The following is a 25820-nucleotide window of genomic DNA, read 5'->3' on the forward strand; positions in this document are numbered from 1 at the left end:
GTTTTTCAAAGTTTGACAGCTTTTCCTTAAATTGAACAAATGATACTGCTTAGCTGTCACAACAGATATTAACAGGGAAGTGAAGGATGCTGAATTTAGACAGTAACTAAACATTTTGTTATAAGAAAGCTTTCCACACAACAAACACACTAACAGTGTGAGGTCTTCACTCTTCAGGGAAGAAAATTTCATGAGTGGAAGAAGTTTGGAAAGAACTAAGTCTTCCATTAGAAAAAAGGGATCTTTGGAGATTTTGATTTTGGCCATCAGGGAGGGTGGGGACGCAGCCTTGCACCCAGGGTTTCTGGGAGTTGAAAGATATGCACAAGCAAGAGTTTAAAAGTCAGATTATGCTAAAATGATCGGGCTGTCAGAGAAATAATGCTCTGCAGATGTGATGACATTGGATAGACTGATTTATGTCATTAAAAATATGTAAAATAGACATGAAGAGATCTGACTGACTTAGTTTATTGACCATTTGCAGTTTCAGGATGTCATTCAGGATAGCAGCACTACAAGCACAAGAGAAGTAGACCTTTACAAATGATCTGCTGTCCAGCACTGAAAGTCAGTGTACAAAGCTCTTGTTGTATAAGATAACATGGAGAAAAATGAGGATTGAAAAGCAGAATCAATAATGTGTTTTTTTAATTTAGCCAGTGCATTGTAATAGAAGGCTAATATTTGAGGAACATTGTGTTCCCCAAGTATTACTAAGAGGTATATAAGGAAAGTATTGTGTTGTCAGGGTTCTTTTCTAAATTGTAAATTTGAAAACATGATTTACTGACGAGTTTTGAAAGAACAGAAGATTAATACATCTCTTTAAACTGGACAAACCATCAAAAGAAACCCAAAAACCAAACAAAACCCCACCAACTTCAAAACCCCAAAACGAAACAAAAACAAAAACCCAAACCAAACAAAATAACAACAACAAAAAAAGAAGACAAAAATTCTACCAACCAGCATAAAAATACGCAGAGAAATGTAAAACACATTTTACCATCGTGACTTGGGACAAATCTCTGTGGGGTGTCTGGTTTCTGTATATCCATCAGGCAGAACTTTTTTTCTTTAATATCATGGATTTTGAATACATTCTGTGTACAGTAACAAGTTCTGCTGGCTTTGATCCCGAGGACATAATTTTAGTGCTGACAGTTTCCTATATTAGATAGCAAAATCCTATGTAATATTATTTGTCATGGAATACAATCTGGCTGAGTAATAAAAATTACATTTTCCTAGGATTCAGTGGACAGACTCTTCCACATCTTACCAAAGAGAAAGGATATAACATTTCTACTCTGTTTTAACCCAGAAGCAAATGAATTTGAGGATCTTTGATTGCCTCGATGCAGATTAAAGGGAAACAGGGAAAAGAGGTGGATTGCAGCAAGTACCTTACAGAAAGTCTAGTCAACATAATTTAAATCTTAGTTTCCCTGAATTCTGCCTCCTAGAAGATACCTCACCCATTTGATTCATTGTCATGTGTAAAGCAACTGTAAGGGACTTTGGAAAGGTACAGTTTATGTCAAACTATGTTGAAGTAAATTATCTTATTTGCTCAACTGAGGAATCCAGTGTAATGAAATAACTGATGGAGTCTTACAAACTTACAGATGAATTCAAAACTGAGCTTAGAAAAGAATTGGAAGGATGAACTAATTCTGTGCCAGAGCTGTAGCCATTTGCCAGGGGAGCTTTGTGAATCAGTTCCCATAAATAAATACATACAGGGCTTCAGCTACTTAAATATACTAGGTAACCAGTGGTTACTTTAACCAAAAAAAAGGTATTTTATTTTACTTTACTGAATCCCTATCCAGACATGTTTCTTACATCTTGTGTTAAATAAGGTGATTTATATTCATTATATACACGGTGTGCAGGCCTTGGTTTCAGTTCCAATTAAAGCTGATATTTAAGGATAACTGCATGGATCTGTGTTAAAATAAAATACTGTTTATCCCAAAACTGAGATAGTAGTAGATGCTTGTGAATCTTCTTGCCTGTGACGGAAAGAGGGATCTCTTTCAGCTTAGTGTGTGCCTTTTGTTACAGGACTCTCGGAAGAGCTGTGTTTACCTACAAGGGAAATTTGTTTATTTATGTGTGTATGAGCAAAGCTGCAAATTTTGATGCCTGTGATGCTCATAACTTAATGCCATTAATGCCATGTCATACTATGCCACTCTTGTCACTTAAATGCATGGAACCAGTCGCATTCCATGTCTCCTACAAAATAAGCGTTGAATTTCATAATCTAAAGCAATAGCTTTCATTTATAATTAATAATCTGTTACATAAACCTCACCTACACTTACAGTTGGCTGTGTTATCCTATGTGCATCCTAAAAAATGGAAGATATTTTAGCAAGGTTTGAAGTAAGTGAGGTCCTGCTGGGAGAGAAGACTGTTAGAAATGTATTAAAATATCGAAGGTCTACATATTAACTGTGACCTAATGAAATACCTCCAAGGAATAGTGACAAGATCTGGATTTGTTTGCTGGCTTAGGTTTTGTCCTACCTAGAAACGCAGTTTAATTTAGACTGTGTTGTGTTCATGCTGTATTTACAGGCAAAGAAAGGAAATTATGCTTTCCTGTGGGATGTGACAGTGGTGGAATATGCTGCACTGACAGATGATGAATGCTCTGTGACAGTCATTGGAAACAGCATCAGCAGCAAAGGCTATGGGATAGCACTCCAACATGGAAGTCCCTACAGAGATCTTTTCTCCCAAAGGTAAACTGAAACAAAGCTTGTTTTATAGGATTTCTCTCTATAGCCAGCAACTGTTCACATTAATTTTGGCATTTAATTAATAAAAAATAATGACTACATGACAGCAGAGAGGTTATGAGTTCAGGCTCCAGCAAAGCTGCTGCTTCTTCAAATGTGCATTTGGTTTGGGAGGAGGGGACTGGAGGTGATGTGTGGCCTCACACCCTTAGACAGCAATGCCTCTGGCAGAGAGGGCCAATGTCCTCAGAGCATGGTAGAGGAGAGGTGAGGTAGAGGAGAGAGCTTGAGTTGATGCCACATTCTGCAGTCTCTGAAGAAATGTGTTTCTCCCTGCAGTAAGCAAGCAGCAATGCCTTGCGTTATCCTTTAGGCTGGAGGGACAGGTCAAAGACTCACAATGGTGCATGGAAACAAGAGTTGCAGAGAATTACTTGGGACTGACAAGGCCAGGACGCTATAAAACTTTGCTGTTCAGTGATCTCTGAGTTATCAGCTGGGTATCACTTGTCTGTGTGAATGTGTACCCTGACATGAAGACACGCAGTTGTGCAGGCATGTGTGGCCTTAGCAGAAGGTGAGCGGGTGCTCCGCTCCAGGCAGGGAGCTGAGGCCAGATTGCCTCATCTTGCTCCTCCTTTATAAAAAGGAGCAAAACTCCTGCTGCATAACTAGAGACAAAGCTGTCTCAAGGGAAAAGATTGTTAGTAAACAGCTAAAACAGTTATCAAACCAAACCCAAAATGAATCATTCATGCAGAGAAGGGACACTTCACAAGAGACAAAACAATGATTAATTAGCAACTGTTAACACAGTAATTCAGGCATTAAGTAACAGCATTGAAGTAAAATCCTTTTGAATAAACTACATTTGCTAAAGTAGATGAGTTGGTCGCTGCTTAAACAGATTTGTACTAAGTGGTGCACAAACAGTACCATGTTTAGACTCACATATTTTTGGAATTATTGTAGGAGAGCAGCAGTGGAGTGGGTTGAGCATTTCACTAGTGGGACCAGCTGCTGCAGCTGAATGTAGCCAGACCAGGCATAACCAACTGCTGTAGTGATTTCCCTTGGAAATGCTATTTGCTTTGCAGTGGAATTTTTGACAGTCTCTTTTTTTCCTAAAGTTACCCAGTGGAGTTTACCTGCTGATGTGAGTAGAAAGAAATCTTGGTATAAGGAGTTTCAGATGAAGAATACAACATGCTGGTGGTGGAGCGGGGGTGGAGTTTTGAATTGTGGGATGGTAAACTTAAGAGCTGTGAAGCGTAAGGGAAAGACAAAAAAAAACCTGTAAAAAAGTATCACTGCAAATAATATTTGTCTTTTGAAATTTCTGCAGGATCCTAGAGTTGCAAGAAAGTGGAGATTTGGATGTTCTTAAACAGAAGTGGTGGCCACGGATGGGACGTTGTGACCTGAATAGCCATACCAATGCACAGACAGATGGGAAGGCACTCAAGCTGCACAGTTTTGCAGGGGTTTTCTGCATTTTAGCAATAGGCCTTCTTCTTGCTTGCTTGGTGGCAGCATTGGAGTTGTGGTGGAACAGCAACCGTTGTCATCAAGAAACGCCGAAAGAGGTCCATAACTTTTATTCTTATCACAATTAAAAGTAGAAAACACAAAAGAAAGAGAGAGCAAGTGGAAGTTGTGGGATTTTAGGTGCTCTCATGCAATAAATTTGATTTATTTTGATTTGCCATACTAAGCTTTGCATATAACTTTTTGGGTGGTTGTTTCTAAGAAAATAAAAGCAAACAAACAAAAGTGTCTTTTGTGCACATGGAAGGTGCCAAACTGACAGCCCTGGAGACTAAAGTCCTCTATTTATTTGTAGAGCAGATACAGCATGGGCAGCAGCAGTGCAAACTTCCCCTCATTGCCCCACCAATGTGCCTCAGCCCTGACCTGGAGAGACCACCTTTAGGGGTAAGAGAGTGGTTCAGAAACATGTCCTCGGCCACTCTGCTGTGAGTGACGGGGAGGCCAGTCACGGGCACCCGGCTGTGCCACTTGTGGTGATGTTTTCTCTGATCTGAGCCCCCATCCACTGGCTGGGAGACCCATGTCCATATCCTGCACAGGCTCTGCAGCTGCCAGACGGCTGGTGGCTGCTCTCCTTCATGGCTGACCTAGGCTGAGTTTGAAGAGGTACACAAGCAATTAAAAATAAATCAGCTAGTTAATAATTGAATAAGCCATATTGCCATGACACTGTTTAAATGCTTCCTTTCCTTTGAAGTCAGTTTTATTTCTAAAAGTAGGAGCCTCTGAGGAAGCTGACCTTCATATAACAAGTTTTGTCTAGGAAATTGTATCTGAGAAGTTCTTGGGTTTGAAGTTTCCATGCACAGCAGCCAGCAGTAGTTAGCAATGCTAAGGTAGAATAAGCTATTCTCAGATCTGTCTTGCATGAAGCCTGTATTTGTTTACAAAGATTAAATGTTTAACAAACTAACCTCTTGTAATTTTGGAGACATCGAGGCATTTGTAGGTGCTTTCATCTTGGAACAGATGTTTGTTACAAGCAAACAATAGCATGTGAGCTGTGCTACTACACTACAGCTGGAAAATAGTACATAGCCCACCAATTCTAATCTCTCTTTCTCAAGTTGCAGGAGCAGTAGACTAATTGACATACCTGTCACCTGTAAGCAATTTTGGAAAATTGGAAACCTGGTCTAGTGGATGGTGTCCCTGCCTGTGGCAGAGGGGTTGGAATTGGGGATCGCCAAGCTCTCTTCCAACCCAAAAAAGTTCTCTTCCATATCCTGTGATTTTGCCCTGCTGCCTGGTTGAAGTTGCTCCTGTTGTGACTCCAAAAGTTCCCCCACATAAGTGTTGTGACAGCCTGAAGCCCAGCAGCAGGTGTTGCACTGCACACGGTGAAATCCTGCAGGGCAAGCGCAGGGATGCTTTCCAAAGTCCTCATGCTGTGTGCACAAGCACTTATCTGGCCATAGTATGTGGTGTGTTCCCTTCTCTATGCTCAGGGACTTGCCTTTGTGTATCTTTCTAGAGTGAGATGAGAATATGACCTAAAGGCAGTTTCATATAGCTAAGGTGAAGTAATTGGCTCTTTTTTTTGCAAGGAGTTTTGAACACTCAGTTTCCATTGCTGAAAAAGAATCTGTCTTCCCAAGTTTAAATATTTTCTTTTTCACCCATCCCCTTCCTTTCTTATTTTAATAACTCAAAGAAGGATTATTGCATATCTGTGTCTACCCCACCCCATCTTTTCTTCTTTTCTCCCTTTCCCATCCTTCTCCTCCTCTTTCCCTCCAGGTTGTTCTCAATGAAGATTGCTCTTGTATGTCTGTAGTGCTCTTTGGCAGTTTCTTTGTCAAACATAGAATACTTTTAACCCTCTGTGTTTTCAGGTAAACTGAGGTTACTCCCATGGTAGAGCTGTGCTTGGGGAGATCACTGTCTGTGGGGCTGGGCCTGCCCTTGGAGCAGAACTAGGCTGGGTTAGAGGCAAATTAAACTTAAACAGTGCATGGACAGCTTCCAGAAAGATCAGTGAGGGGGTTGCTGCCAGGAGAGGGGGAACAGAGTCAGCAGGAGTCCTGGCACAGCAGGTGTAAAGGCTGAATGAGGAGGTGCATGTTCCCAGTGAGAGAGCACAGGGCTGGGCCGAGCCAGCTGGAGGAAGGTGTACGGAGGGTATGGGAGGATGGGCTGGAATGAGGGGTCCCATGAAGGGAACAGCCAGGTGCAATGCCAGGCAGCCAGATGGAGGCACCTTTGGGTCAATCAGAGCAGCCACAGGGAAGGGTGATAGTTGCCCAGAGCCAGGGACAGGCAGGATCCTCAGGAACCCTCTGCCTAGGACAATGGCCACATTGCTCTGGCCCTGCTGCACACCAGGGATTGGGGGCTCTTGTCACAGTGACCACAACATCCACTCAGCTAAATTAGTAAATGAATGTAGCAGTATTTCCTGGCAGATTAGTGGCCTGATGTATTTATGTACTACCAGTGAGGAGGATTGAAGTGGGACATCCGATGGCTACTGCAATTAAGGTAGGAACACAAGTTTTGAAAGAGATGGTGAATATAGGTTGAAGGTTTTTGACGTGTTTAGAAGAACCAACTTTCAAAACTATGGGAAGGACAGGATCCAGGGCTGAGGGGGAGTCTTGGGTTCTCCTCTGTTTGATCCAGGAGCAGTGGCTGAGCCTGGCATAGGGCTCAGCTAAATCAAAAGCACAAGGAGGAGTGTGTTCAGGACAGCTCATTGCTAGCACTGTGCATTAACCAGCATTTCTACAGCAAGAGCTATGATGGCACAGCTACAGGATGAGTAGCATAGACCAAACATTAAAATCTGCCTTTTAGCTGCTTCTGGTACTCCAGCCAAGTCATTAGTTCAGTAAGAGATGCAAACTCAAGTGATGCTGCTGATTTTCTTCTGCTTTTAGGAAGGCTTTGGCAAAACGCAAGTGTTGTGATATCACCTAAAAGTTGTGGGAACTGGGATGTCTCTCATCCACTTCCTTCTGTGAAGCAGAGCTTGTGGAGGGTAACAGAAAAGGCTAATTTTCTTGCAGTCTGAGATAGACTTTGATGTTGCCTATGAGGCAAAGAGAAAGTGGCAACATTGGGCTACTGTAGCCCTCACCCTGTTAGGAGCTTTATAAATCCCTTGGAAAAAATTCTATTGGAACCAGAATTGAACAAGGAGTTCTCCTGACTTATGAAGCCCTTGTGTTGCATTCTCACTTTGACATGACTTACCTGGTTGGTTGTATCATGTCAACAATTGCCAACTCAAAAAAAAAATAAATTTTGGGACGATGAATATACAGCTACTATGGCAGATTTATGACAGAGTTGGGTGGCATGCAGCTTGCTGGAGAGAGAGAAAAAGCATTTTTTAGAGACTCTTACTTTTTATGTTGAGGGTCTGTGAAGTCCGTGGCTAGAAAAATGTTCATTGCCTTCATTGGCATTGGAGTAATATTTTCAGCTGACATTAAAGTGGTGTTTTTTGCCAGTTTGTTATCTTTGCTTTTTCCATTTTGTATTCCTTAGGCTTTTTTGGAGGTTAGGCTGAACCAATACACTGATGTCAACGGACTCAGATGTCTGCATGGTATAAATCACAGCTCTTAATTACACTGAGTGTGAAGAATGTAGGATTAACTATGAGACGAACAGAAGCCTGTCTTTTGAAACCCAACAACATTACTTGGATGTTGGTATTAACCTGATCTACATTTGTAGACTTCATAGGAAGTGTTATGTCAAGGAGATGCTGCTTCCAATTAGAATTTTTTTACATTTTTCACACATGAAAAAACATAACCCCACAAAAATTATTAAAAAAAATAGTATTGTTCCTATGCACTAAGTCAGTTCATTAAGAAAAACCTCCAGGAAAGATGTATTACCTTTATTTTTCCGTGTTGCCATTGGTTCACGATTTTATCTTTCAAGGAACAGTGAAATTTCTTGCTAGAAGAGCAAATGCTGGGTTGGTCTTTTTCGGGATATTGATACAAGATATTTTTATTCTATTTGATGGAGATTTGTAAAAATGTTCCTAATGAGTTCTGCTGTACAAATTTTAATGTTTTCCCTATTTAATCCTTATCAGATCAGATTAACAAAAGAAAGATTAGCTCCAGCATCAGGAAAAAATATACTGCTGCAACACCATGCCACATTCTTCTATTAGGGCTCAAGTTTGCAATCTTTTCAAGATGGAAAATATCTGGTAATGTTAAAATTGCCTTATTACTTTCTAACTCAGAAAAACTTGCACTAGGTCATCTTTTTCCAAAGAGATATTCTGGAATTTGTAATCACCCTCTACTCATTGTTAGCACCCAGCCATCCAATACCCACAGTGAAACTGAGCCAGCTCATACATCTATCTCTGTGTTAAAATCTTGAATTTACACAGCTGCTGCTTAGCCTGAAATACTGATTCCTAATCTTTTGACTTCTATAAGCTTCAGAAAATTAAGGAGTTGTGAAAAATTAATATTTATTCTTGAGTTTTTGTTCAGTCACTTTATGTCCCTGTTAAATGACTCAGCAATCAGATACAGTTACTAAAACCTGGTACCATATAAATGTCGACCTTTTGACAGTTGCCTCTGGATTTCTTTAACTTTTTGTGTGAGTCCTATGCATTTATTTAACAATATCAGTAAGCCATAATGTAATTTGAATCATTTAACAGCCAAGGGCTTTGCCACATCATCAGATTGTTGGTATCTTCTATCCCCTTTGAAAGGATGAAAGGCAGTTTTCACATCTTTGTTGTTACTATGATCCAGTGTGGCTGCTTCCTGCAATGGGCTCCCCAGCATCCTCTGTGCTTTATCAGCTGTGCCTTTGTGTGATGTGCTGTTCCTCTGAAGAGTATTACTTCTGAGATCTCATCAGAACTGTGAAGAAAGCATTCCTAGTTCATCCATACACTACAAAACAATGGAAACTTATATGCAAAGATAAAATATCCTACTATTCATGGAAAGAAAGTTAAATTCTCATATTTTTCACTGTGCATGAGATTTTTCACTAAGAAATTAAAAGGCAAGCCCATGTTAAACAAAATTAGTCATTTGTGCAGGATGCTTTTTTGTTTTCTGGGATCTGATACTTGTATCTCTCATAAGTGGTGAAATTGATTCACTTATATTTGATGTAGCTCTTGAGAGACAATGTTAGAATGACCCTAAGAAATTCTGGGTTTGATTCTTTCTTTGCACAGATAATATATATGTTTAATCAAATATCTATTTTTCCAAACCAGCTGTGCTATTCCTAGTGATCTGAGTGTTTCAGAGACTGGACCCAGTGTGTTTGGGAATCTGTAGTGCAAGAAGATTTGGGGGTTTTACTGGTTAAGGCACAGCATAGTTTTCCACCTCCTGTGTTGCTTCTAGTCATTGTCTTTAACTTGTGTCAAATTTATAATTCATTAACAATCAGTCTTCCCAGCTTAGGTTGTGATTTCTTTCCTTTCTTATGCTTCTGCAAAATCATTTTATTCAATAGACTCCTTTCCCTTTTCTGTTCTTTTTATTTTTTAATTATTAAAAGGTGGCAGCATTTAATTTACTGTTCAGAGTGGTAAGGGTCTTGTGTACTAGTAACAGCACCTTATAATTCCTATTTCCTGCTACTCCATGCTTAATAATGTCTTGAATCTCAAAAGGTCTAGACTCTGTGAGCTTTATGAGATTGTGGGAGGTAGCAAAATTATTCTAAAAATTGTCACAAGTATTTTATCAGTACACAGTGTGAAGGAAAAAAAAAAACCCACCTGTATCTCTGGCCAGGGAAGCCTTTTTGTGATCTGCCTTAAACTCCCTCACTTCTGTGTCCACTGATGTGCAAATTCCAGCCTACCTCAGAAATCCATTCTTCCAGTTTTAGCGGTCATGAAAGTTACCCACTAAGACTTCTTCTGGCATTAGAAGAGCAGGAATCCCAGTGTACCTTACAAATGGAAAAAGGAGCTGGCAGACACGAGGCCAATGGGTCCAGTTTTGTCACTGCTAAGGATTGTGATTTGTACTGTGTTCATCTCACTTTAGTTCTCCAGCCAGACACTATTCCATGGCAATCAAGGCTTCTGTACCTTTGGCATGGTGTCAGCAGTGTTGGTTTTGATTATTAAAGAGTCTCTTGCTTTCACCATTATTTTCACTTTCCTTGTCTTTCCTTGTCACTTCATTTACCTTGTCTCCTTTGTGGTCTTATCTTTTTATGTGATAATTTTATTTGCCCCAAGATGGTTCCTTTTGAGAGTGAAAGGAAACATGAGATCATCAAATCGATATTTTATTTTCCCTTCATTGCATGTTCTCTATATTTTATCTTGTTTTTATTTTAAATTATTTTTTCTGTATTTTAATGACATGTCTGAAATCTTTGTACATTTTTTGCTCAGTTGCATATAAATTATCATTTGTTTGTACTACTGTATTGTATTCTACTTTTCTAAGAATAAATAAAGGTTTGTTTGGGGAAAATAAATCACGTAAACATTGGCAAAATAATGCATTTTAATGCCATCTAGAAATTCCGTTTCAAACCGGCTTTGAATGTAATAAGCTGAGGAACTTCATTTAACTAGCGTTTTTAAATCAGCAAAGAGCTGTTAGGAATCAGTCAACCCAGAATGCAAAGTTTAAGGTTGTTTGATGATAAAGTATAAGCTGGGAGAACCAGTCCAAAAAAAAAAAAACAAACAAAAAAAACCAATATAATATATAAATTACCTTGTACAGAAGATGGTAATAGCTGGAAGGGCATCTTAACTAACTCCATGTTGGCTTTTTATGTGAGTGAAGAAACAAGATTTTCTCTTTGGAGGTGCCTATAGTGAAGTAGATATTCTGTAATTCCTGGTCCCAGGCAGGGTGCACGTCCAAAATCCAACGAAATCGCTCAACTCCTGCTATTGATCACTATAGATTTTGGTCAAGGCTGTAATGGATTTAACAGTGACATGTCATCCCTGTGATTTATGGCACTGGGCCCAGGCTTCTGCTACCCAAAGCAGTGGTGAAGCAATTGAGTTTTGTACCAACACATTTCCCTAACTGCAAAGAAGGGATTTTTATGTTTGGCTTAATTTTTCTCTGTCATGTAAGAAAACCCTGCTAATGGGATCCTTAGGGATATAATCTGGATTTACCTGGTATGAACCTTAGAGGGGGAAGAAAATTATTCAACATTGAGTGTTGCCATGCAGGGAAATCAAAAAGAAATAACTTGTTTAAAGTTTCAGTTTGGTGATGAGTGTAAGTACTTGCTTAATTTACATTACATTACCTATCCCAGAGAACTTCTGTGGCTACTCATGAGCTTGGCATGAGCTTATGTATTTTATTGAATTGGAGCCTTAATGTGTCAGATTATTTTAGATTCTTTACACAATGTTTACACAGCTAATTTTTGTATGTCTTATCTCAGCCTACAGTGGTATTTTAAAGTTGACTTTTTGAAGGGGGTGTAAAATAACAAAATCAGTAAAAGTTTAAAATAAATAAAGCATAAAATGTGACTTTTTTCTCAAATTTCTTTTTGCATTTTTGTGGTTTATAAAATGCCTTAGGTGTTGATCTGACTAAGGTGCCTTAGGTGTTGATCTGATTTAAGCATGTACATAAAATTAAATAACAGGTGTATTCTAATCTCACCCAGAGCACCAGAACATTTTCATTCCTTTTAGTGGCATAGGATCAAGCTTCAGTTGCTTTGAAACCACCATGTATGAAGCAGAAACTGGGAGTTATATGTGCATCAAAGTTATTTGGTGATGAATGACCTTACCATGCAATGATATTAACATGCAATATATAAGCCTATTTATCAATTGAATTTAAGTAATTTTATAGTACCTGAAATAACATGTGGGCAGTGTTACCAAAATATTAAGGTATCACAGATACCTATACTGTGCAAAATATTTTCTTCTTTTTTTTTAAAATTAATCAATGGCTTGGTTATGATTTTCATAAGTCCAGACCCGTATTTATAGGCACATATATAAAAAGAGCTACACAAACTCACTCAACATAACAAGTACTATTTCTTCAGAATTATTCAGTATGCAAGAGTTATCTTTCAGGCAACTGGTGGCCAGATTTTTATTGTGCTGAGCTATTTTAATGATTTGGCTGGTCATATCTTATGTCAAAATAGGATCTTGGGCAGTTTCCAAAATACAGCCCTGAATGGGGGCACAGAAACCTTTTCAAAATTCAGTTTTTAATTGCAAAAAATGTGGCTAAGAGTCAGGAGTAAGGAATTTGTAAGGCTTTCATGTAGCTGGAGTGGAGACGAGAGGCTTTGTAAGTCAGCTAACACTGGGCATCAGACAGGTTGTAGAAGCATTTCTTTGTTTCCTGTGCCAACCCTCTCCTGTACTCCTGGCATAATAGGAAAAAATGGGAACTTTTGAGATTTGGATGTGACTAGACAGGAATGGTGAAGAAGGAGGGTGTTGAGCAATCTGTTATGCCTGATGCTCCAGTAGAGTAATTCAGACTGTTAAAGGATAGCACTGCTTTGATTTGGGCTCACTAGAGTGAGAAATTGCATCCCTTATGGACTAGATTATCATTTAGGATTAAAAAAATGTGTAATGCAATGCAAAGAAACCATTAAGTTTTAGTGAGTTTTGGAATAGAACCTTCATGAATTTAATTTTTTCTTCATAAAAGAGTAATCTGTCACCTCACAGTGTAATTTTAGATGATGTCAAATTCTGAAAACACCACTCTCTTGAGGGCCATCATCTTTTTAAGCAATGCTATTTCAGACCAGAAGTATAAGAAATGATGAGTATATGTTTGCTGAAGAGTGTGAAACATTAATTACATTATTAGCCTCACTATCTTGATCCTTTTTTTTTTTTTCTCCCCACATCTTCCTTTCCCTTTCCATCTGGAGATGGCCAATGATGTGAGGCTGGGCCTCAGGAGCATGGTGAGAATTTATAATAAACATACAGATGATTGGTTTCTTGTTGAAAATGCCTGCACAGATGAATCCCTGTTAGTTTCCTCCTCATCTTTACCTTCTCCTGGAACTCCCCTGGATCCTAACCTCTGTGTTGTTGGAAATGCCTGTAACTGCAGTCTGTAGTGTGTACACAGTAGAGGTTTCTCCGGTTGCAAGTTCTCCTTTCTCCCTAGTTCCTCTGCAGAGACACTGGCATGCTCATCAACCAGCACTCATTCTGTACTGCATTTTCCTGCTTGTGTTGAGAAGTGTTTCTTTGCATTCTCTTGTTGTCCTGTTTATTTTTAACATCATGAAAACTGTGGAAACATCTGTACCGTGTGAACCACTCACTCATTCTCTTTCTCATTGAGTTACCAGCTGGTGAACCAAGGTCGGTAAGGATTTTAAAGCCTGAATATCTCAGCATGAGGCTGAAAGTCCCCTTTCATATTGAGTAACAAATGAAAATGCTGTCACAACCTCCTCCCTGGCAGGTTTGGGTCTGTTGTGAGTCTAGACTGTGCTCTCTGTGATTGCACTTGGTTAATGGATGGTGGTAAATGTGGGAGCAGATCACTGCAAGACCCTGTGGGGTGACCTGCTGTTCCCCCATCAGGACTGTGTCCCATGTCTTTATTCACAGTGACAGGGATGCAGTTGAAGAGGATAAATAAGACAAAGAGAGAGGCTTAGCTGGTTTAAAGTGGTGTGCATTGTCAGCTTGACTGGCCTGCTGGGGAGATCACTGTCTGGGGTATTTGTGGCAAGGCTCACAGCTAGCACCCATGGGACACCTCAGAATTAGACCCCTGGTTAAATATGATTTCAGGTTAGATAAATCCAACCTGGGTAAGGTGTGCAACAGGAGTGTGGGAAGATGTGAACTGCTTCATGAAGGTTCTTGCTACTTGTACCAGTTCTAGTGGTGACTAGCAAGTCATTGTTACTTGTTTGGTGTCTAGGCTTTTGGTAATAGTTTATTTACCTTTATTTTATGGCTGAGGGTAGCTGGAAATAAACTTTGGCAATGTATTTGAAACAATTTTCTGTCACATTAACATCAATTTTGCAGTATTCTGTAATATCTCACTTTTTTTTTCAGGTTTATTTAGAAAAAAAAAGAGTGTTACTGTCTCTTCATAAAGGAATTTCTGCTCTCTGGTGAGGGAGAGCATCACCTAGGGAACCAGGTGGCCTCTTGTACATAATTTTTATGAAGTTTTGTTTCTTTGCAGATGATTCCACATTGAATGAAATTAACGTACTGCAAACCTTTCATTTATTTTATTCTTTTAATTAGGTAACAGCCAACTGGACCTCACCTGATGTCAGTCTCAGTGCCTTCTTCTAACAGCTGGTTTATGGATGATAATTTAGCTAATTGCTAATTTAAAATACATGGTAGAGCTTCCACTTGTAAGAGCAGAAGCTTGATTGCAGGATTGGGCCTATTTCTAAAAGCAGGTTTTCAAGTAGACTCTTGAGGTGCATCCCTGCCTATTTCTAATAAGATTCTGTTATGGTCAGACCAGCTTTGAGCAGAGCACACTCAGAAACCACTCAGCAAATTTTATGTAACATTAAGTGCTATTTGACTGGGTCAGTTGTCTGTGTTAAATTAATGACAGCAGACATACATCACCACTGCATCTGTTTGCACGTCTCTCTGCATTTCACTGCATTGTCGGCTGCGGAATCTCCGGAATAATGAGTGTCACACAGTGAGTCACATTAAAAAGGGGTTATTTGTATTAATGTAACACCATACTGTATTGTCATTGTTTTGCAGCACATGTATTACACGTATCATCACTGCTTTTTCTTCTTGAGCAAGCCAATTATGCCTGGTTTTGCCAGTCTGTCAGAGCCTCCTGGAATAAATTAAAATTAAAGCTTTGCATATGCAACAGATATAACTGAAAGTAATGATAAGGACCCTGAGTGAATACAGGATTTCAAAATAGTCCTAAACAATTGTACATATGCAGAGCTGCTACTGCTTTATTTCTCTTTAACAAGCTAAATGTTTGAGTCCACGATGTCTGAAACCCCACAGACTGAAGTTGGTTGCTGGGTGGAGCTATGGGGTTTGATGCTGAGTAGGAAGAGAATAGTTTGTGGCTACCTGAGCATAGAAGCATTGCTGTTTCCATTTTTTTTTTTTTGCCTCCTTTTTCAGTAGTGCAATATGGCTGTCTGTGCCTGGAAATTCCTCAGAGTTCCTTTCTAACTGGGTACAGGTGTGCATCTGTGTCTCATGACCTGTGACACCTGTCATTATGACACACATGTATGAATCGAGAGGACTTTTATATGGCTGGGAGAGATGTTTCTGGTCAAAGGCAGAAGAGGAAGTGTCTGTCTGACACTGGGGTTTGTCTCAACATTTTAAACCCTGTCCTAGTCACAAAATTACCTAATTTTTAAAAAATAGTTCTTGCACAGAATGAAAACCTAATATCAGCATGTGTGTCTTGGTCTTTTTTTTCTCACCAAAAGATAATCTTTCATGTTGTCACCCAGGACAGGAAACAAAAAAAACAAACCAGAAATGTGCCCTGATTAATGATTAAAGCTATATTACCTTAAAAGCATTGTTTCTGCATATCTCCTGAGCCTTATTAACTACTTTAACAGGCTTTTAATTCTTGGCACAGTTACCAGCACCTGACTGGGAGGTATTGACATATGTGAGATATCCCCTCCCTGTCTGAGCCTGTCTGCCCATACTGGCTATGTTTCTGAAATTTTAGTCCTTCTGGGGTCAGGAATATCAGTCTTTTTCTTCTCCAGTCTAGTGTGCTTTTATTTACGTGTATTGGATGCCGATCCAACTTATTACAGTTTTGGCATAGTTTTAGAATCACATTTCTGCAGATATTAGACTTTCCTGTTTGGGCATTTGTCTTCCTTTTTGGCCTTTCTGGAACTGCTTCATCATCTTGTAGCATTTTTATGTGGTGAAGTGGCTTTCCTTGAACTCTGTGATAAGCTCACAGAAATCACAAGTGGAAAACCAGACACCACAATGGTGTCTTTAATAAAAATAATTTTTATCAAAATTTTTTTCCCTTGGAAAATCCCAAGTGTTGCAAGCCAGTCAACTGAGCAGTATTACCTTAAAATGAATTAGAGTGATGTAGGCAATGTCTTAAAAACATCAGCCTTTCCAACACTCTTGAGTCTGATCGTGTTCACTGACTCCAAACCTCCCAATTAGTAGGATATTCTTTCAATATAGCCCACAGGCTGTTAGAATTCACTGTCAAGAGTCACAGAAAATAAGCTAGAAAAAAAAAAAATTGATTACTCTGTAAATCATGGTGTCTGCATTTATATCTTGCCATAATCTCACTCTGTGAAAAGTCCAGACTTGGTCAGTCCTGAGAAGTAATCATAGTTCTGTGCAGGTGTGGCCTTGCAGGTTCAGTCATTCCCAGATAATTCTGGTGAGCATCCTGCAGATCCACTCCAAGGCCAGGTGTGCTCCTGCTGTCAGTCACAGGCCATTGAACCTGTTGCTCATGGTCAAGTGCTTGGGACATATCAGAAACCTGCCCTTCAAATGCCCTTCCAGAACTCAATCTCACCGGGGGACATTGACATTTCACTTGGTATTTATGAATAAGAGAATTTTCTGACCAGGAGCAGTGTTTGGTTAGCTGTTTTCCTTAAGCCTGCAGAGGATAAGCCTGGGTGTATAATTAATTTTCCTTAGATGTTTCTTTCCTTCACTGATTAATTTCTTCAACTGATCCATTTGGAGTGCAACATTAATATTGAAAATAGAATTATGAAGCCAGCAAAAGAAAAATACTTTATTTTCTTCTGGCAACACAAGCATATACTTGTGTCCAACACAGTCATAAATGAGAAGTAAAGTTGAATTGGCATGAAATGTCTGAGATATGACATATTTATAATATTAACTAAGTTTTATACATTAAGTGCAAAAAGAAATTTTAACAAATTACTGTTATTTAATGAGAAGCACAGAACTAAAAATAAAGGAGAACATGGAGCTGACAGTGGAGCAAAACATCATAACTTTTAAGATTTCTTGTTCTGGCTTTATTGCCATTTAAACCTTTTTCCATTTAGCTTGTTAGTTTTCAGTAACATATGCTGTGTTACTGAATTTCCCAGAAGAACAATAAAGGAAAAAAAAAAAGGATTAGGTTTACAGAATTTACAGATTCTGAAAGGTTGACTTGTCACATAAAGCTATCCCGAAACCTCCACTTCTTGAATCTTGGGATTCAAAGCAGTTTTATGGTGTGTGATGACAAACAAATCTTTTCAAGAGTTTCTGAATTTTATTTTAGGGTTGTTTTTTTTTAAGTATTTGAAGAATCTTTCATTCACCATTAAGATAGACTCATACAAACCTTGACATTTAGTTATTTAGCTGCTCTTTGTCTAATAAGACAAAGAAAAAGGGAAGAACCTTTAAAAATGTGGTTTGATAATTCCTGAGAGACAAGTTGTTTTCCATAACCTTTGCAAACATTTTATTTTGACAATGAAAAGAAGGAATAGTGTGAATTCCTGGTCTGTTGAAAGCCTTTAAAAAGTTTTCTCTGATCTTAATAAGGCCAGGAAGTTGTCCTTAATGCTGAAGAAAGAGAAGTAGGCAAATTAAATCATCACCCCTACCTCTTATAGAGATCCCAAGTGTTTAATTCTCCATGTACTTCATAAAGTCATAAAGTGTTCTGATGTGGAATGTGATGCCTGTGTGGAGGAAGTGGTTTTAATCCTTATAGAGAATTTTAGCACAGTGAAACCTGAGTCTGTATTGTGAAACATGAGCAACTGCAAATCCACCATTTCCTGGGGAATGCTGTCCTGGGGAGGACTGTGCAGAGCAGAAGAAAAGGCCTGTTAGATCAGGAGAGGGGAATATTCCAAAGGATGTGGTCCTTAATAATCCCTGTGGTCTGGACCCAGAGATGTGTGTTATGAGCATCCCAGCTGTGGCTCTTTATGTCCTAAAAGGGCTCAGCTAAATATGTAACCAGGATTAATTCATGCTTTCAATTTTATGACCTTCTGTGCCCAGATGCTCCAAATCAAGATCATTCACAAATTAATCTCGCTCCGTAAACAATTAATATTTAATTGCTTGTTGCAATTATTGAAACCTTACCTTTCCCTCTGGCTTGACTTTATCCAAGTCATATTTCACTTGTTCCACTAGCAAAGCAGGATAAATACATTTAGGATGTACTTGCAATCAAAAAAAAAAAAAAAAGGAAATATAAATAAAATGTTGTTGTATATTTTCACTTGAAATGTAGTATTTGGCAAAAGCTCAGAAAAATGTAAAGGAGTCATGAGCATTTCACCAAAGCCTCATTTAGAAATAATTTGCTCTAATATTTTTTCAGTTCTAACCCAAGTTCTCTTTTGTTTTTTTATTTTGTAGTGGAGGCTTGACAAGAATATGAGTCCCAGATACCCAGAATGCCAGCTAGGCGTCCACATCCCAACTAGCAGCATCATTTAGAAAAGAAGTAGTACAGGGTACCTAAGAGGCATTGCATAATGGGCTTCTGGGAGTAAGCTCCTTAGACACAAAATCATCATACATGGTGCTAGCTGAAGTTTGTGGACAAGCAGAACTTTGCAGCAAGCTTTTGCTGGCAAACAGGTGAGGAAAATGCAGCAGTGACTGCTTGGACATCTGTTCCAAAGGAATCCACCCACAGAGGTTGAGCTCTTACTCCCATTGGGGAACAATGTAAGAACTTTTCTCATGTTTTTCCCAGGTCTACAATTTTACTTCATGAAACAAGAACTGAGGAGATTATGAATTAAATCCATGTAATCCTCTGGCCACTGTACCATAAATCCTTAAGTTTCTTAGCAACAGAATTCAGGAAAAAGCCTCTGAGTCAGCACCACCTTAGTGCATTGTCTAATGATTGAATGAAGGGCCTGACAGCTCAGGTGTGTTTGTTGTCAGGAAGGACTTAATATTGCTGCAGGGGTTATCTGATCAACAGTTGTGTGATCCCTTCATGTCAAAAAAGTTTATTTTTTATTTTATTATCCATTGATTTTTCTCTAACTCAAAATTATCTGATTACAGGTTTTGGCAGAAAAAGAAGGATTTTTAAAAAGTTATTTGTTTCTTTGGTGAGGAAGATTATATCCCCCAGGTTTCTGGATGCTTCATTGGGATTTTGGTGAATTTATGACATAAATTAAATAGGAATTAATTTTCCACTGATTAGCAAAGAATTTGCAACATGCAGCTCAGCCCTGTAATTGTGGAGCAATTGTATTCCAGTTGAAATCAATATGGATTTAGCCTAAGCTAAGGACACAGGTTTGAACTGTACATCATGTAACACTGATTCATTTCCAAACCATGCAGGGATCAGAAAATTCAATGGTTCTTGAGTAATGTAGAAGGGGTGTTAAATCACAAGGTTAGAATTGAATCTGTAGTTGACATTGACTGGAATCAAGGACTTTGGAGTTGGCTTGTCAGTTTACAGGGGAAGGGAAAGTTGCCTAGCAGAGGATTCTACTGGAATAAGATTGTAATTCTCTGTGCTCCACCTGAACATCAGTGTGATGAAAGATTAAGCAGAGTGAGTGGCAGTGACATTTTGTGCTTCTTCATTCCCTGAGCCTAGATCTTGGTATGAATCACTAAGGCTGCTGGTGTTGGGTCAAAGCAACATTTAAGCACAGATTGACCTTGGGCAGTCCGGGATTATTGGAACAAAGAGGTTTTGGGTAGTCCTGCTCCCTAGGTTGGAGTTTTGCTGTCTGAGTAATGTAATTACTCAGGTTTCTGTTGGACCAGGGAATTTCTCCAGTTCCAGGGTTGTTGGGCTGTTATGCTTTGCTGCTGTTCTGCTGTGCGTTACACTTGCATCAAATAACTACAACTGCAATCATAGCTGTGCTTTATGAAATGTAGAGAAATTATATAATGTAATACCTTTTTATTGGCAGTACAATGCTAGCTGTTAAAATTCAGCCAGACAGCATCCCAGGTGGTTGACTTCACCCTGCCAGTTTTGTTGCTTCCCAATTTGAGCATCTTGAATGCCGTGCTGAGGTGATAAACAGCCCACTGTAGGTCTTTGCTACTTCAGGATTTAAAGACAACTTATTTTTCTATATTTCCTTATGGAAGCTAAAATGTGTTGAGTGAGTGGTTCTGATAGTCAATTGAAGAGACCACTCTGGGAACCTTAGGTAATGCATTCTCAGAAGGTGGTGATGCATTTTCCAAAGACCAACAGTGTTTTCCTGAGCTCTGACCACAGACAGACTTCTAGATGATGTGTCAAGGTGACAGACATCTTATGATCTATCATGCAACTGTTCCAAACACAAATGTGTGGTCCCCTCTCCCCAGGGCTCCCAGAGTAGGCCTCTCTCAGTGCTGTTCCAGTAGGTTTATATTCTGTGCCACACAGGCTTCCTGATGGGAAGGCAAGAATTCATCACCATCACAACCCCTGGCCAGTAGATTTTGATACATGAAGCTACTACGCTGAAGTCAGGGGTTTTTTACTGTCGTGTTCTTTAGAAAGTGCTCTGCAGATAGAGGAGACAGTGGTGAGCTGCCATGTGGTGACAAGGGGCTGAGCTGCCCACTGGAATTTGGAGTCCCAGGTAATTTGTTTGCCTGCTATGGGTTTTTTTTTCTGAGCTTGTGCAAGGTGAGCCAAAGGTGTGAGGGATGTTCTGGTCTCTGATGCCAACCCCTGTTTACTGAAGCACAGCCATCAGTTTACCTCCCAGGAGGATGGGATTGACAACATCAGGAGCTCCAGCAGGTTGAGATTGAGCTGGTGTTTTCTTCAGGGTTTTCTTCAGCAGGTTTTTCATCCGGAGATGTCGCTGGACCTTGAGGTTTTGTGCAGGCACAGTTAAAATCCAAGTGATGTAATGAGTGATCAGCAACTCTGGTCACACAGAGGAAAGGAAGGGGGGCCGGATGGGGTTGGAGATTGTGTTTGGACTGACTGTTCTGGTTTCTTCCTCACTAGGACAAGGAGGTGAATCTGGAGCAGGTCCACAGACGCATGAACAGTTTAATTGATGAAGACATAGCCCACAAGCAGATCTCTCCAGCGTCCATCGAGATCTCGGCGCTGGAGATCGGTGGCATGCAGCCAGCTCAGACCCTGGAGCCGGTGCGCGAGTACCAGAACACGCAACTTTCTGTCACCACCTTTTTACCAGAACAGACAGCTCATGGTGCCAGCAGGACACTCACAGCTGCCTCGGGCAGCAACCTGCCGCTGCCCCTGAGCAGCTCAGCCACCATGCCCTCCATACAGTGCAAACACAGGTCACCCAACGGAGGACTATTCCGGCAGAGCCCCGTCAAAACCCCGATCCCAATGTCATTCCAGTCCGTGCCAGGGGGAGTCATTCCAGAAGCAATGGAGCCCTCGCATGGAACATCCATATGACGAAAACAAACAGTACAAACAACCAGCAGAGATTTTTAATACAAAATTTAAAAGAAACACACAAAAAAAAAAAAAAAAAAGAAAAAAGAAAAAAAAACTCTTACATTTTTCTTGTATATACTTGTAAATAATGAAAGAATGAAGTGGGGTAAAAGTGTATTTTGAATATTCCCAATTTTCGAAGTAAGTAAAAAACAAAACAAAAAACAAACAAAAATGTATGAATGACTTTGTAAATTTTGTTCTATATGAATAAAAAGGCAAACTACTTGTGGTCGTTCTCAAGTGCCAAAGAAGACCTGTTACTGGGACTGAGGGCCATACTTTTCTTTTTTTCCATGGATTTCAACACTTTTTCCCTTACAGGTATGGTTTTTTTAAGAGAAAAAAATATTATCTGTTTCTTGCTAGAAAAATTCACCATACTCAGATTTCTCCTTTTCCCAGAACCCTGTTTTATAGCCAAGATGACAATTCACTCAGAGAACTTAGCAGCTGGTATTAGCATAGCAGTAAAAAACACTTTAAAGGTGAATTATAACTCAAATCCAACAAACAGTAAGCAGAGAACATCTTCCTTCTAACAAGGATTTAAACTTCCACACAGTTTCTAAATTTAAGCACAGGATTATTGGATTGTGTCTTTAGATGTCTGTGTGGCTCTTTAACTTTCTGTGTTTTGTTATACATATATATATATAATATATATTATATATATGACGTATATATTATATATATAAATGCTTTGATGAACAGCAGGTTTTAGATTAAGGGGAAAGCTTTTAAGAAAAACTGCTCAGCTCTTTTTTGTTGTGTACATGACTGAAAATGGGGAGGAACCAATGGAGTGAGGCAAGGAGGAACTGTAAAGGCAGGAGATAATGGCACTGCAGTGACTGTGCCCTCTGGTGCCATCTCTTTCTTTAAGATTTCACAGAATTTGTTGCATAATGGATGCAATGCTCCCTGTTGAAGTCATATCCCTGAATGACAAGACTATAAGCACAGCTCTGCTTTTTTTTTCCATTGATTTTTGTAAAGAGAAACATTTTAATGGCCAGGTCTGTATCATGGCAGATAGAAATAGCTGTACAAAACCTTTTTTTTTTTTTTTAATCTGTAAAACACACAGGACAAAGATAGAGCAACACATATAGTTTATTTAACTTCTTGTCATGCAAATATTACCAGTGCAATGTCGTATGACAAGAAAAAACCAAACTCTAACACATTGTTTCCTTCCCAACCAGAAGTTTGAATGCCAAACATAATGGATCTCTGTCCCCCCTCCTACTCTTCATGGACCATCACTCTCTTTCAAAATTGGGATAATTTAGCGTCTTCTCAAATGTATCCCTAATACTAGGTTGTAATTTCCCGTTGTAGCTGGATTTCTTCCTTTTATTAGAACACTGCTATTTGGAAAAGGCTGTAGATCCTGGTGCAGCAAAATCACTGTCTACATTAGGGTGAAAAATTCTGTTTGAACAGAAGTAAAAATGCGTTCACATCCCAGGAAAGTCAGCAGGCAGTCTGGGTCAGGTTTTTAGATAAATAAACATTCCATTCACTGCTCCTAATTTGATTTGCATAATTACACGACACGTATATTTATGGGGTGATTAAAGTCCCCACATTTTTACATTTCTACTTCAAGCAGTAGGGAGGAAAACTCAAACTGTGACATAAAACCAGCCTTATGGAAGAGTATACTCAGCCTACCACTTTTTAAATGAGGAATATTGATGGTGGGCTTACAGAATGAGTACTCTTGGAGGGATTAATTTGTCTCTGATAAATTGGTTCCTCATGAAGATGATGCAGTTTTGTAACTTGGCACAAATTGCACTATTTGCTTCACACTAATTAAAAATTAATAATAAAGCTGACTAGATTTATGCTGCTTAGAAGTTTGTCCCACAAAAATTTTGGATTTTGTTTTTTCTCCTTTAGTCATATTTTATTCTTTTTGTTGTCTTAACAAACCTATGGCCACAGGAAAAAAATCTCTTCCATAAATACACTAATTATTTATGGCAGAAACAGCTGCACTAAATGACTATGCACACACAGGAACCTGTAAAGATTCTTTGGAGAAAGAGTGCAAGGATTTGCTTTGGAAAAATCTTTTGTTTCATGACTACTTTAAGATTTTAGCAGCAGAAGAAGGATGTGCTGCAGAAAAGGTGCAAGGAGGTGCTTAAGTGGCTACGAGGGTGCACTCTCTTATGGCACACAAACCTGCTGGAGGTTTCCTGAGATGCTGCCATGCTGTTACTCACAAAACATGCTGCTGAGCTGCTGCAGCAAAGCCCAGAGCAGGTGCTTGAAACCCTCTATTACTGAGGCATCTTTGCTTTCACATTAGATTTTTTCATATTCTAGACTAAAACACTGTAATTTTAACTGACCTGCACTTGTGGAATAAATTGTGAATACAATATATTTTTGGGATTAACTTAAGCATTCTTCATATTCAGTGTTCTTCTCCTGGCTTACTCTTGCTATGTGCTGTAAAGTTTGGAAGTGTAGTTTTAACTTGTAAGCAATGTTAGAGCTCCTTTATTCTCATGCACAGGATATGACTCACCTGTTTGAAAGCTTTGCAGGACTACATCTAAGATAAGCAGGATCTTGAGGAATCAAACCATGCAGCCCTCTTTCAGAAAAGTATTTCAACATGTGTGAGCCCTATAGGGAGCACCTGCTTTATGCACAGGTGAAGTGAATTGCTGGTTGATGATGGAGTTAAAACACACATCTCAAATTAAATATGTGCCTAATTTTAAGCAGGTGAATGAGCTGGCCAGACTCCCTGGGACTACTTAGCTGCTTTAAGTTAAACTTAAGTTTTGAGTGCTTTGCTGCACCAGGGTCTCCACTGAAAAACTAGTAATCTGCAATGGATCTCTCACTGTCTCACAATTACTTGTTTATATAAAAGTTACCAAGTCATAGCCTGGGCCTGTCAGCCCTGACAGGAAGCTGTTCTGTCCTTCATGTGCTAGGTCTGGTTTTAGATTATCTAAGCAAATCACCAGGTTGTCCTTGAACATAAACACTGTTTCATTCCCCATAACTTTAAGTTTTGAAAGTAAATGCAGAATGTATGATTTTCATATCCTGTCTCCTGTTTTATATTTGTACCTTCCTTTTGACAGATCAAAGCATTCACTTTCTATATAATATGTATTCACCACACACATGCATATATATATATATATACATGTGCAATTACTCACAGAAGAAGTGAGAAATATAATTTCCATGTGATGTAAATGAGCATAAGGTGAAAGCTCTCACAGAGCTGTGCTTATTTACACCACCTGCAGATTTGACCCTTCACCTTTAATATCTGGCAAGTTGAAATAGAAAAACTGCAGAAGTTTCTGAAAACTTTGAAGACCAAACTGTGTTCTGTTTTTTCAACTGGAACTTCCCCGAGTGTACTTAAAACGGAATAATGGATGATCCCAAATCGTGCAACTCCTCTGGAACGTTTACATTGCAAAGGTGATTGTACATGAAATGTACCTTCCTTTTATTGTGCTCTTTTGATGATGAGCTTTCACAAAAGTGATATCTGTGGCACAGCACTTCTAGAGTGTCTTGTTCTATCAACCCATTAGTTTAGAAATTATTTTCTTACAAAAATGTGACTCAGTTTCTTCTATTTGCTTGCAATCCATGGGCAATCTGCTTTCAATCTGAAGAATGCATTGCTCTTATTTCTTAGTATGTCATGTTTTCCTATTGCAATGGGGAAAAAAAAAAAGAGTAATTGTGCTTTTTCATTTCAGAGTTGAAACTTGATAGAATGCTTTTATGCTGAGTTACAACTACATGTGTGCAATACTTGTCTTGCAAAGTGAAGTTCCCAATATCTGCCTTGCTTTGATAAACATTGCTACATTGTAGGTGAAGTCTCAGCAAAACAACTCACTTTTTCTTAGTCTGCTGATAGAATAAACCACTTAAACCTGGGTTCTCACCTGTGTAAATCAGCTTCCCTCCAGAGAATGGGTCAGGCATACTGACTTTCAGCAGGTGAAGGTTTAGCTCTTAATATTGGGCTCAAGAGCATTGCTTTCCATAAACTAGTATTCAGGGGTAGCTCTCAAAAGGAAAACGTCTC

General features: G+C 39.1%; 1 protein-coding gene across 12 annotated transcripts in view; it reads left to right on the forward strand.

The window, feature by feature from the left end:
• GRID1 (glutamate ionotropic receptor delta type subunit 1) overlaps positions 1–21786 on the forward strand; it is a 493727-nt gene extending 471941 nt beyond the window's left edge. For 3 of the 12 annotated variants that reach the window (XM_086900894.1, XM_086900897.1, XM_086900898.1), the window contains 3 exons: positions 2593–2759; positions 4102–4342; positions 21257–21758. In XM_086900894.1, the coding sequence (XP_086757020.1) occupies positions 2593–2759; positions 4102–4342; positions 21257–21685 (837 nt within the window). In that variant the 3' untranslated portion in view covers positions 21686–21758. Of the gene's footprint in view, positions 1–2592; positions 2760–4101; positions 4343–4599; positions 4827–18666; positions 18892–21256 lie in introns of those variants that run through there. The other 9 variants (XR_015290161.1, XR_015290159.1, XR_015290160.1 and 6 more) reach the window with 9 other exon arrangements.
• The last annotated feature ends 4034 nt before the right edge of the window (positions 21787–25820 follow it).

This window comes from Cyanistes caeruleus, chromosome 8, assembly GCF_971803275.1.
Source record: "Cyanistes caeruleus chromosome 8, bCyaCae1.hap1.1, whole genome shotgun sequence".
NCBI lineage: Eukaryota > Metazoa > Chordata > Aves > Passeriformes > Paridae > Cyanistes > Cyanistes caeruleus.